This window comes from Vanderwaltozyma polyspora, genomic scaffold (assembly GCF_000150035.1).
Source record: "Vanderwaltozyma polyspora DSM 70294 KpolScaffold513 genomic scaffold, whole genome shotgun sequence".
Classification (NCBI taxonomy): domain Eukaryota; kingdom Fungi; phylum Ascomycota; class Saccharomycetes; order Saccharomycetales; family Saccharomycetaceae; genus Vanderwaltozyma; species Vanderwaltozyma polyspora.
In genome coordinates, this window is record NW_001834649.1 from 48526 (window position 1) to 62381 (window position 13856).

The following is a 13856-nucleotide window of genomic DNA, read 5'->3' on the forward strand; positions in this document are numbered from 1 at the left end:
TCTCCCTCCGTATTTTATCCTTCCATTTCATTGAGTGCTTTGCCCTCACTTTTTTAATCTGAGATATTTCTTAATAAATATTTTTATTTCGAAAATGGACAGGGAGGAAGCTGAGAACAACTTTAATAAAGGAAGGTCAGATTAATTAATTGTGTTGGAATTCCTCGTATTACTTTTATATTTTGAGATATCTTGCTAAGTTTTAATCAAATAAATTTAATTTCAGGATCCTTGACCCGTTCTCACCCCACCATGGAGAGTTTCTATATTTTTTTCTTTTTATTGGGATGAATTTCGACTATTATTTATTGTCCTTATTATTTATCATCTCATTCTTGTATAAAAGCAAAATTCCAAAGACTTGATATTAATCATTCCAATATTCTCTTGATATTAATTTAAGATTATTTAAGTTCATTGACAAATACTAAGGAATAATCCTTATCCTGTACATTTCAATTAAACTTGGGACCCTTGGCAGCGTGTTTCTTTCGAAAGAAGCCAACTTTACAAGGTATTGGAAAGATATATATATATATTAGTATAGTTTTTCAAAAGGAAACTATCAATAATGGTTGTCAAGAGAACTATTTCAAATATTAATATAATCTGGCCAGATTATCACAGTTACAATAATGATATCGGAAACGATCAAAGTGACCCTCATAATGAGGACCATGTTTCTAATAAAAGAGTAGCTTCGAAATGTAAATATGTCATCAATGAAAATGGTGAATTAGGTGATGGGAATTTTAGTACTGTAAAGACATGTCAAAATCTAATCACCAAAAACCTTTATGCAATGAAGCTAATTTCAAAGAGAACTATTAAAGATAAATTGCGTTTAGTATCAAGCGAAATTAACTTATTGAGATTCTTAGCAGAAAGAACAAGATCATTGGAATCCTCAATTAATTATGGTGATAATTCTCACAACAGAGATACTTTTACAGGGCATCATCATATTTTGCAGCTTTTGGATTTCTTCCAAACTTCCCAAGATATCGTATTAATAACTCAATTATGTGCAAAAGGTGATCTTTATGAATTAATACTGTCAAATACTTCTTTAGAATTAGAAAAACATGTCAAATCGTTTACTGCTTGTATGTTAAGCGTTCTACATTTCTTACATTCTAATGGTATTGTCCATCGTGATTTGAAAGCTGAAAATGTTTTATTTAGATTGAAAAATGATTCAGAAGTTCTAAATATCAATGACTATAGTGCCCATGATTTAATCTTGGGTGATTTTGGTTTGGCGACATATTTGAACTCTGCTTCTGAAAATACATTCAGGGAATACGTTGGAACAATATCATACATTGCTCCTGAAATTGTAAAATGTAAAGACGTGTCGAAGCTATCCCTAGGTGAACTGGATAAAATAGAAAAATATGGAGCTCCAGTTGACATCTGGTCTCTAGGTGTTTTAACTTATTTCATGAATTTTGGTTATACTCCTTTTGATTGTGATAATGATGAAGAGACTTTAGAGTGCATAATAAAGGCGGACTATTACTCTGATGAAGATTCTGTTAATGATAGTGCATTATCTGAATTTTGGAGTTTCATAAGATCATGCTTCACAATTGATTCCAAGAATCGTCCAACCAGCTCAATGCTAAGATACCATCCATTTATAAGCGAATATTTCCCTAGTACTAAGACTGATACTTCTAAAGTTACATTCGAGATGAATGATGAAATTGAAAATATCAATGGGTTAGAAAAGAAAAAGTCTTCTGTAACTTCGATACATTCCCTGAAATCTCCAGTGAAGTCTACATCGTCTTCCTCTCTAACGTCTTTACATGATTTAAGCAGCACAAAAGCTTCAACTTCTCTAACGAAGCAGGGAAGCACTTCCCTTTTAAATATTCCACACTATGTTGATCATCAACAAAGAAGAAAACAAGCTATTTCAAGAGGTAACTCACTAATGCTAACAAGTCTAACACCTCTACATAGCCCAATTCAAAAATTCAATCAAAACTCGACATTCACACTGGACCCTAAGCCTCCAGCTGTTTCACTAATGAATGGGTGTTATAGTACTAATCCAGAAGCAAGACCTACCTTAGGCGATTCTTCACCCAGATCGCTTTCTAACCCTTCATCTTCTGCAAGTCTTATGAGATTACATTCTAATAACTTAGATCATGAAGGCAGTGAAATATTTAAATCAATGATATTTGGAAATTCACCCCCATCGACTGCTCCATCTTCCAGTAATAGTTTTACCAAAAAGGCAACATTTCAACTTGGATTAGAACATGATGATGAAAATGATGATTAATGATTATAGTCTACAACTTTATCTATAAATGAAGAACAATTACATGTAGACTATTTATGAAAACGGTTTTACGATGAAAAATTATATGTGTTCTATCTTGTTCAAAAACCATAATAAACTCTATTTGGTTTCAAGAGCAGTTTGGTTAGATAGCAAGCCCATGTAACTATCATATTTTTTAATAAATATTTTGTAATATTTTATAATATTTTATAAGTATTGGTTAACAAACGGATTTTAATTTTTTTTATTATTTATTTTAGTTTATACACTTCCATTAAAGTCGTGATATCATTAAAGAAAGTTGTCAGTCATACAATGTCCCATATTTTGTTCAAATTATCAAGAGCTTTCCAAATTCGATATTATATCATTAAATTATTCATTAAAATTAGTTATATATATTTATTTATTTATTTATATATATTATTTGGTTCCAATTATTTTTATTGTAACAAAAAAATATTGATAAAGGAATTATTATCCTTACATCTCGAAATAATTATAATAAACAAACAGCTAGAACAAATGTATAAATGTACACGCAACTAGCACCAGTTTGCTGTTGCAAAAATACTCAAAAGAAAAAATTTCATAACTTAATTGAAGTAGTCAATAAATGTGATGTTAATAAGTAACTCTAGCACCATTATTTGGTACAATTCTTCCAATCCCCCCACATAATGGGCATAGATCTTCATCTAAGAAGAACCTTATACGTCCCGAACCTCTGCATTCACCACAAACAACACCACCTAATCTTGGGTCACCAGGCCTTACCATTAAGGGACGTGCTTGTCCTGCTAAAGCTGGTTGATAGCCACTAACCTGTGTTGTTTGATAAGCTGGACGATAAAATGAAGAATTCCCATATTTGGAAGATGCATTTGTATATGTCGGATTTACGTTATTTGAAGGGGCAAACCTTCTCCAACATGTCTTACAAGACCTCCCATTCTTAAACTTGTAACCTGTATTACCACACTTCTGACAGTAGTAATTACTAGGATAAACCCAAGGTAACCCATTAGCTGGTGGCCTTCCACTATTATTTAAAGGTGCAGATGTTGGTTTCGTTGAAGTCAAAGGTCTAGGATACGAGGATGCTGGGGGTCTGCTAGTTGAACTTGAGCTTTTTGAAGGTTTATTCTTCGGCCTAGCTGGAGGTTTTGGAGGTCTTTCTTGTGAAACTGGACTATTGGACTTTAAACTATCTTGTTTTAAGACATCATCATAACTGGGTAATGACTCGTCTTGAGAATCTCTGCTCATTTGATAATATCAATTCTTTTGCTCTGGAACCAACTTGATAGTCTTGTTAAACGTATTAATAGTAATCTAGTATAAATATACTTTGTATTAAAAAAAGGTAAATATATCTCAAATCAAGGAACTATTCTTCTTTATATATCTATCCTTCGATGAGTTTCTTCTTCTACTTGTTGCCAAGGACTATCCCCCATACGTAATCTAAGCCTCTTGCTATGACCTCTCGGAAGGTCGGGTAACTCAAGGAACCTTTACATACTGTATTTTTGCTGAGACGCCTATATATTAACCAATAAATCCAGAGTGAACAAGGCAACAAGTGGAATCATTCCAGACTGGGAAGTAGCAGATTATGGTTTTGTACTATATTTCGAACTCAAAATGGAAATCGATTAACTCCTCTCTTGCACACCTTACTTGGGTTAAGACTTGTTACTATACGATATTTGTCATCTGTTAAAGATGTAACACGTGAAGGAACGTAAATTTAAGATTGTAAATAAATTAGCTAGTCCATCTGTGTTGGTTTGACAATCTTCAGTTCGTAATTTTCTACAATAGTGGACATTACTGAACCAATACAACGGCCTAAGCTTGTGATGTGGCTAATACCGGGCAGATAATATTCCCATCAGTAACAACAACAAAACAATACACCGTATACATATATATATATATATATATATTTGTATGTTACCCTTGTGACAAGATAAGTTGGAAAACAATAGTTACTCCTTTTGCAATGGTTTACTCAAAGCAGTGAGTGCCGGATGGGGAAGGAAGGGGAAGATGACTTGAGCAACGATCTAAGCTATATACTCAAAATGTAGATTATCTAATTGGGAAGAAAAACCCGTTCAATGAAATGGGAGAGGGAAATCTCTAATCACATCGCATTGTCTACTAACAATTTTTAAGTATTTAAGATCGATGTCTTTTTGGATTCAATCTTTAAAACCATGACACAAGTATCTACAATGAAACTGACCAGTTCTGAGCTCGGAATTGATAAGTTTGAATCGGACTGGACAAAGGATACCATATCTATATACATAATACCACTATTAACAGAAACCGATACTAAAATGTTCAGTATAAACTCACACTAGACCATTAATACGTAAGTCATCTCATTGTCACGATAGCATTTTACGCGTATGTTAAATACGAATGCTAATTTCATCATGAAATACGACCAACTAATTTCTTCTCTTTTAAAGTGTTACGCGTTAACAATTGGAAAAGTTCATTAAGAGAAAAAGTTCTAAATAAGAAAGGTTAAAATTGAAACATTTTAAGCTATTCTGATACATATTTGATATTTGATATTGAAGGAAGAAGGGTATATACAACGGTTCGAAGTTGAATCTTGTGATCGGTAATTTGTGATTTAGATTGGTATTGTTGAGATACGTTCTTTTGCTGTGTTTAGAAGCTCTTTTAGAAGGTTCGGATTTGGGTAATACTAGTTTAAATCAATCAGAAAGAGAGAGAAAAAAAATTAAATAAGTGACTGATTCAAATTTTTAGAGAAGTTACACTAATTGAGGATCTTGCCAAGTACAGTTTTCTTTTTATTGAACAATGGGACGTCATCTGAGGAATGAGACTGCCAATTATAATGGCGATGAAGCTTCTGAATTTACAGATGAAAAAGGTATCATCCATACCACTACAAGGTCCATGAAGAGAATAAACTATGCTGAAATTGAAGAAGGTTTAGATTATTTGGATGATGATGAGAAGGAAAATATCATGGAAGAACAACAGCCTAAATTTGAAATACCTTATGGTGAAGATGCTGGTGTTGCAATTGATAGCAATACCAACGCCAATATCAATGATATAAATAATGATGATAATAATAACAATAATAATAATGTTGATAATTATGACGATGACGAAGATGATGATCAAATCCCAGTGAGAAAATCAAGAGGTACTAGGGTCGAGGTTGCTGCTGATGAACCTGTTGATACAAGGTCAAGGTCAAGAAGACGTCAAGATTTAGCTGAAGATGATGAGAGTTTCCACGAGGATGCCGTCGATAGTTTTGATGATGACGATGATGTAGAAGAAGATGATTATGCAGATGAGGATTACGCAGGTAATTCTAACAAACATAAGAATTATACACGACGCAAACAAGATACTAACTTTGTTGTACCAGATCCTGATGATGACATAGAAGCCGATGAAGATGAAGAAGAATTTTACGATTATAGTGGAAGACGCAGAACTAAAGCTAATTCTTCAAATACTAGAGCAATTCGTAGCAGCAGGAGGTTGCGTTCTGAAACTACAACTACCCCTACAAGAAACTTGAGGCGAAGAACAAGATCAGCGTTCATTTCTGAAGATGAATTCGACGCAAATGGTAAAAATAGAGAAGCAATGACCTTACAAGATGAAATTAGAGAGCTACAAGAAGATAGTCCAATAAATGAAAAAAGATCATTACGTGAAAGAACTAAACCGGTGAATTACACTATACCTCCACCTTTATTGGATGCAAACCAAGATCCCTTCTTGAGTGTCGAACAACCAATTGCAGCTTATCATCCTTCTCCTCGTAGAGGTAGAGGTGCCAATACGAATCAAAACATGGGACCAGCAAGAAGATTATTTCCAACTGGAGGGCCATTTGGTGGTAATGACGTCACTACTATCTTTGGTAGGAATACAAATTTCTATAATCAAGATAACGCTGGTAAGTTTTTGTCATTGAATGAGTCTGCGGGTACCAACAATAAAAGATTAATAGATTCTGATTCATCAGAAGATGAAATATTACCATTAGGTGCTACTCCAAAGGCAAAACCAGCTAATGCAAAGAAGAAAAAGAAGAAGCCTGAAATTGCTGATCTTGATCCACTTGGTGTAGATATGGATATAAACTTTGAAGAAGTTGGTGGTCTTGATAATTATATTGATCAATTAAAGGAAATGGTTACACTACCTCTTCTTTATCCAGAAGTATATCAAAATTTTAACATCACTCCTCCCCGTGGTGTATTATTTCATGGTCCTCCTGGTACAGGTAAAACGTTGATGGCAAGGGCTCTTGCAGCAAGTTGTTCAACTGGTAATAGAAAAATCACGTTCTTTATGAGAAAAGGTGCTGATATTTTGTCCAAATGGGTTGGTGAAGCTGAGAGACAATTGCGTTTGTTGTTTGAAGAAGCAAAGAAGCAACAGCCATCTATTATATTTTTTGATGAAATTGATGGGTTAGCACCTGTTAGAAGCTCAAAACAAGAGCAAATTCATTCAAGTATTGTTTCAACAATGTTAGCTTTAATGGATGGTATGGACAACAGAGGTCAAGTAATTGTTATTGGTGCTACAAATAGACCAGATGCAGTAGATCCTGCTCTAAGAAGACCCGGTAGATTTGATAGAGAATTCTACTTTCCATTACCTGATGTTAAAGCTCGTTCTATAATTTTGGGTATACATACTAAAAAGTGGAATCCACCACCAAATAAGAAATTAATTGATGATTTAGCTAGATTGACTAAAGGTTATGGTGGTGCAGATTTGAGATCATTATGCACAGAAGCAGCATTGATTAGTATTCAAAGGAAGTTTCCGCAAATATATAAAAGTGAACAGAAATTAATGGTGGATCCAACTAAAATACGAGTCTCATACGGTGACTTTATGCTAGCATTGGAAAAAATTGTTCCTTCTTCTGCAAGATCGACGGGTAGTGTTGCTCAGCCGTTACCTGAAGCTGTTAAACCATTGTTGGACATACAACTAGAAAAGATTAAGTTAACATTAGATAAGATATTACCTAAATCTGATTCGCAATTTGATAGATCACAGTCAATGATTCAACAATTTATTGATTACGAAGATTACGACTCTGATGATAATGATAGTCATTCTGGTATATCTGGCTTTGCAAAACATTCTTTAATAAATAAAGTTACTAATTTGCGTATTTGTCAGCCTAAACTGCTGGTGTCAGGTGAATTTGGAAATGGTCAACAGTATATTGGTTCTGCCATATTGAACATATTGGAGAAATTTAATGTTCAGAAGTTAGATCTAGCTTCCTTAGTTTCTGATAGTAGTCGAAGTATTGAGTCAGCTGTTGTTCAATCATTTATCGAAGCCCGTAAAAGACAACCATCGATTGTCTACATTCCCAATATTGATATTTGGGCCAAGTCTGTCCCTGCCAACGTTATTCTATTACTGTCGACATTGTTTAGATCTCTACAAGGAAATGAAAAGGTTTTATTATTAGGTTTAGCAGAATGTGGAGATACTGATGAGATTACGACTCAAGAATTGGCACCATTAAACTTTTCAAAGAGTATATGTAATATTGATCTACCCACTAAAGAACAGAAAGAAGCTTATTTTCATACACTTTTACCTTTGTTAAAAAATAAGCCAACATTATTTGAAGTTAAAAAGAAGAGAAGAAAGCCATTACCTGTTCTACCACCAATTGAAGGTGGTTCAGAAACATCAAACGTCGATGAAAATGGGAATATATTGTCTCCTGAGGAGGCTCTTAGAAGAAAGTTAAAAGAATACCAATATCAGGATATGAGACTTAAAAATGTATTGAAGATTAAGCTTTCAGGTTTAATGGATTTATTCAAAAATAGATATAAAAGGTTTAAGAAACCCCCTATCGATGATGCATTTTTAGTTCATTTGTTTGAACCGCAACCAGTAAATGATCCTAATTGGTTACCTGCTTATGTTAAGGATGATAATATGATCTTAGAAGTATCGACTGGTCGTAGATTCCATAATATGGATCTAGATATTGTAGAAGAACGTTTATGGAACGGTTATTATTCAGAACCTAAACAATTTTTAAAAGATATTGAATTAATTTACCATGATGCTAACACCACTGGTGATAGAGAAAGAATAATTAAAGCGTCCGAAATGTTTGCTAATGCACAAATGGGTATCGAAGATTTATCCACAAAAGAATTGATTGATGAATGTAAAGCCACTAGAAAACGTGATATACAAAGACAACAATTATTTTTAAAGGATGAACAAAAAAATTTAGCAGCACAATTAAACAATACAGAATCGACTAATGTTACTGCAGTAATAGGAGAAAGTGAGACATTTGAAAATGTTATACAGCCTCAAGATGGTAGTGAAGTTTCTAATGTTCAAAGTTTAGGTGTTGGTTCGGGTAACCAACTCCAAGCTCAGTTGCAATTAATTCCACCTAATAGTACTGCCAGTATTGCTAATGAAACGAATACATTAGAAGGCACTGTAGTCGAAAATGGAATCAATTTAACAACTCATTTTGAGCCTTCTGTAGTCCCTGACATTGAAATGAAGGACAAAAATCCAGATGAATGTGCCATCTTTGACTCAACAATTCCAAATAGTGGAGAAACAAAATCCTTCGATAAACCGATTGATGAATCACTAAATAAAACTAAAGATTCTGTCTTTAACAAAACTGAGGATTCGACTGTAAAAAGTAACTTAGAAAATACTGATGATCCAATTTTAGACGAGATGGTGGATGAAAGAGAGATAACAATAGATGAAACAGCATTTAACGAATTATTAGAACACCTGCAAAGTAAAACAAATTATGCGACAGTTTCTCAATTAGAAGAATTATACACGCAAATTGTTAATATTATTTGGCACGATCGTCTAAAGTGGGATAAATCATCCACTATTCAGAATATCAAAGATTTTATAAAGCTATAAATTAAATAGTTGAGATGTATTTCAAATACACCTTAAAAAAATGTAATATGAATTGAGATTTAGATTAGTTTATTTTATATATACTCAAGACAATTATTAGTATCAATTGTAATTAAGATATATTGGTCTATACTTTGTTCTACATATAATAAGATTAAATATTAAATTAAAAATGCACGTCTACTATTTATTATTCAAAGAAATCATCTTCTTCGTCTTCTTCCTCTTGGTGGGCATGACGAACAATAGCATCCTCTGATTTGCTATTTGGTTTATTCAAAGTAACACCAGTATTTTCTTTCTCCAGTTTCTTACCTTGTAATATTTTCTGTAATGAAACTGGCAAAGTGTTCTCCTTATATTGTTGTTCAACTAATTTTAAGAAGGCTTCTCTTCTTAATTTTGTTTGTTCCAAATTAGAATCAGCATCATGCTCACTATTTTCTTCTTCATTAACTGGGTACAATGAAATATATTTTTCAGTCTTTGGAAAATTAACAACGTAACATAAATCAATCTTGGACTTCTCTAGGTTCTTAATGTACTTTTTGTTTTCAGGTTTATCTTCAAGATCCTTGACTGCTTGCTTATATCTTCTTAATGCCTTCTTTCTTTCAAAGAATCTTACCATATGATACTTTTTAGCATTTTTTTTGATTACCTGCCTTACTTTAGCATTCTCTAATTCTAATTTCAAAGCATCTAAGGTTCTTTCCTTTTCAATTATAACGGTATCAGGTAGTGTATCTCTCTTCTTTTTTAATAATCTTTCAATATCTCTAATTTTACTTTTAATCTTATTAGCACCGGCATCAATGAAATGTGACATTTCAAGAGATGAACCTGCATTCTTTGTTCTTCTATTAGTCTTATAACCAGCCATCTTGTCTACTGTCTTTATGCCAAAAATAATTCGATATTCAGGTACCTTAGAATGCAAACTTTAATGTAGTATTGACTATATCAGTTTAAATATATATATATATACATTTCTTAAATTCTTGAATTATTTTAGCGATGAGCTTGGTGAAAAATTTCAATTTTAACAATACTCCGTAGGAAAAAAAAATAATGCTTAAAGATATAATTATATAATATAATACAAACTTGATCCATTTGATTTGGGTTTAAATCCGAATCAAAAATTAAATATTTAAATGCTTTTTATCAGTTGTTTTAAAGTTAGTTATTGTTGGTTGTTGGTGGTTTTGTAGGTAAAGATTGCGTGCTACTACCAGCAGCCAAGTCTGCGCCATTGTACATTGGACAAGATTTGTTTGTTCTAATATGGCCTACCTGGCCACATGTAGCACATCTACGTTTACGACCTTTACCACCAGGTTTGGTACCATCTGGTCCAGATTCCATTTTATCTTTGTTTTGTCTAGCAACACGCCTTTGTTGAGATTTTTCTAAGTTTGCTAATTCGTTTTGTAATAATTTCTTCTGTAATTCGATGTTTTCAATGCTATCCACTTTCAATATATCTTCTTTTAATATCGTATTTACATCCAGTTTTGCCTGAGTTCTTAATTCTTTACCCTTCAAATAGCCTTTTATAATACGTGGGTCCTTGATAATGACTGTTTGTCTTTGGATAACGCCATTTTCATCTCTCTTTTTTCTGACAATCTTCAAGACTTTCTTATCATCTCTATGAACACGGACATTTCTATTACTTTGATTGACTTCATTTGGATCATTCATTTCTTCAAATGGATTTGTGATAGTTAAACTCTTGGCATTTGTATACCATTTCTTCCTTATCTCCTCCGCATAAATCTTTTGTTGTTGTGCCACATTATAAGTGTGACCGGATGAAAAAGATGCAGTTGAGGAAGATTTCATTTCATTGCTCATTCCACCTTTTAAAAACCCACCTTTCATTGAAGTCTTCAAGAACGAAAAACCTTCGCCAATACCAGTTGGATCACCAACACCATGTATTTGAATCATGGCTCTCATTTGGGTTGCATTAATGAAATTCCTAGCTATATTCCATGGTAACAAATTCTCTTCTAGTTTAACTAACTTTTCATCAAAATTAAATAAATCATTATCTTCTTTGTAAATGATCCCACTATTCATTGATTCGACTTCAGCAACTTGTTCTGGAGTAATTAATTTCTTGGTATTTTCATTATCTAATAATGGCTCACCATCTTTTAATTTCCATAACCCTTTTTCTGTACCATCTCTCTGATATTTCATAAATTCTTTTACCTTTTGTCTACTTTGACCGTAATCTTGATCTGGAAAGTGGCGTGCAATTGGGTCTAGAGAAATAGCTTTGCTTGGAGTTTTATTCAATATACGATAAACAATCATACGAAGTCTAGTCATACGCATTGAAGTAACTTTTCTGGAATTTGGGCCTGGAATTTCATCCACAGGAAAGGTTTGACCTACTGCAAATAAATGGTTTATTGGTCTCAAAAAAAATCTATTACTTGTACCACAACCAGAGCTTCTGATAATAAGGAAATCTGTACCTGGAACATCGTGTTTGAAAACAGGCGCTCTTATCATATTATTGTATAAGGTTGGAACAATATGACCTGGCTCGACAAAACCAAAATTCCAAAATGGAGATTTATCTTGGACACCAAGAACATGAGTCTCCCCTACTGGTAATTTCGGACGTGTAGTATCTTGTTCATGCATTTTTCTATAGTAATTTATTAACTTGTTAGCCATACCAAACTTTGATAAAGCAATAGGTGTTTCTTCAGAGTATTCCATCAAGTAAACAGGTGCAGTATCACCAGTGGTCAAATCTTGGGAAGAAGCAAATGATTCTTTAACATCTTTGCCTTTATCACGTCTTCTTTTTCTTGTTTTCAACTTACTAAAAACAATATTGGTACCAGGACGTATTCTTGAACCAAAATTTGGCCTGTGAAAATGTCTTAATTGTTGTCGAGGGACATTCACTTTATAATATGGAGTTTGTAATCTGGTGGCTGGTTGAGAATGTTCTATGTTTAAGTTAGAAACAGTAGCACGAACTTTTGTTTGATGCTTTCTAATTAAAATGCTATACTGTTCGTCATTTGAAATATTGAACTTATCTAACAGAGATTTTTCATTCAATGCTAATGGAATTTGTTGTTGAGAACTATCTTCTTGTTCATCTTGTATCAACAATAAATTATTGTCATTCATATCTAGTTCAGCTACTTCTGCCTGAGGAATGTGAGCATTGATTAGGTCATCATCCTGCCAGTCCCAATCTCTAGCTGTTTCCTCGACAATATCGCTTATACCTTTAGGACGGATAGATCCTTGAATTGTAGAATCCCCAATAATGCGTTCTGGATCCCAATCATCAGTAGCTATTAGTAATTCTTCTGATAATGTATAAGTTTCATGATCTTGCTTTTCCTCTTTATGTTTTTCTGGATATAATTCATCGATACTTACATTTATAATACCCTTTCTAGCTGCCTTTTGAGGCATCATAACCGATGATAATCTTGAAACTAAAGAATTCTGCCATATGCTATCTGAACTTTTGAAAATTCTTCTTTGGTCTGTTTGTACTTGAAATTTTAGATTCAAAGGTATTAATGGTTTTAAAACTCTATTTGCCAATAATAATTCTCTTTGCCAATGATATTGACTTCTTTTACGGTATAGTAACTTGTTCCATCTCAGGGTTTTACCCTTTTCAAACTCCGGGAAATAACTTTTCAGAAGTTGTTTTTCTTCTTTTGCCAACTTCTCAGCTTCTATTTTACTTTGCTGTTGTTCTCTTTCCTTTTGGACTTCATCTTCCATAAACGATCCATAAGGCTGGTTTTGATCCATGTAGCCTACATTTGAATTATCAATTTCCATGAATAAAGCATTATTTCCACCTTGGAATCCATCAGTAGATATATTGTGTTCTAACATATCTGTTTCTTCTTGAGGTAAAACATCTAAAAATTCTTCATTTCCTGAAGTTTCAAAAAACGCATCTCTTATCTCATTATTATTTCCAGTAAAATCTGCATCCCTAGTAGAATCCAAACCTATACTATTAATCTGATTAAAATCAGCAGGTTCTTCTTCTGGCAACTCTTCATCAGCTAATTCATCTTCATCTTCAAAATCAACAGCATCGGGTAAATGCTCAGTAGCACCTTCATGAACCCCTCCAATATACGAACCAATTTCTAAAGAACCAAAATCACCTTCAAAGATAGCATCATATGCCTGTTCTTCATTAGTTAAGTCTTTAGCTGATGTCTGAGGAGATGTGCCCTTTGGTTTACTCTTCTTCGATTTTTTACCCTTTTCAACCTTGGAAGACATCCTGAAAAAGAGTTTATATATAAAAACTCTTTAAATTATTCAAGAAGCCCTTTGGAATAGACTTAGTTCACTGACCTATTCCTTGTATTTAATTGATTTATTGTATTTAAAAGTCAACTTATAACGATGCTATCCATTTTTAAAGCTTTAATAATAATAATTTTAAATAACGATATTGATATTGAAAACACACCTCGTTCATTGTGACAATAACACAGGCGTAACATTAACCACCATGAACTAGAGCAGTCATCCAAGGTACGAATGAACT

At 33.2% G+C, this 13856-nt stretch overlaps 5 protein-coding genes across 5 annotated transcripts; 2 read left to right on the forward strand and 3 right to left on the reverse strand.

Moving 5' to 3' along the window:
- Nucleotides 1-571: 571 nt before the first annotated feature.
- Nucleotides 572-2299, forward strand: Kpol_513p17 (uncharacterized protein; the record flags this gene model as incomplete). Its single annotated transcript, XM_001644309.1, has 1 exon — nucleotides 572-2299. The coding sequence occupies one exon, from the start codon at nucleotides 572-574 to the stop codon at nucleotides 2297-2299; it is 1728 nt and encodes a 575-aa protein (XP_001644359.1).
- Nucleotides 2300-2926: 627 nt separating this feature from the next.
- HUA1 (Hua1p) lies at nucleotides 2927-3571 on the reverse strand (the record flags this gene model as incomplete). The annotated part of the gene is made up of 1 exon (XM_001644310.1): nucleotides 2927-3571. The coding sequence occupies one exon, from the start codon at nucleotides 3569-3571 to the stop codon at nucleotides 2927-2929; it is 645 nt and encodes a 214-aa protein (XP_001644360.1).
- Nucleotides 3572-5152: 1581 nt separating this feature from the next.
- On the forward strand, nucleotides 5153-9286 carry YTA7 (chromatin segregase YTA7; the record flags this gene model as incomplete). The annotated part of the gene is made up of 1 exon (XM_001644311.1): nucleotides 5153-9286. One exon carries the CDS (start codon nucleotides 5153-5155, stop codon nucleotides 9284-9286), a length of 4134 nt encoding a protein of 1377 aa, XP_001644361.1.
- A 190-nt stretch (nucleotides 9287-9476) lies between these two features.
- Nucleotides 9477-10169, reverse strand: EFG1 (Efg1p; the record flags this gene model as incomplete). The annotated part of the gene is made up of 1 exon (XM_001644312.1): nucleotides 9477-10169. The coding sequence occupies one exon, from the start codon at nucleotides 10167-10169 to the stop codon at nucleotides 9477-9479; it is 693 nt and encodes a 230-aa protein (XP_001644362.1).
- Nucleotides 10170-10468: 299 nt separating this feature from the next.
- TAF1 (histone acetyltransferase) lies at nucleotides 10469-13585 on the reverse strand (the record flags this gene model as incomplete). The annotated part of the gene is made up of 1 exon (XM_001644313.1): nucleotides 10469-13585. One exon carries the CDS (start codon nucleotides 13583-13585, stop codon nucleotides 10469-10471), a length of 3117 nt encoding a protein of 1038 aa, XP_001644363.1.
- Nucleotides 13586-13856: the final 271 nt, after the last annotated feature.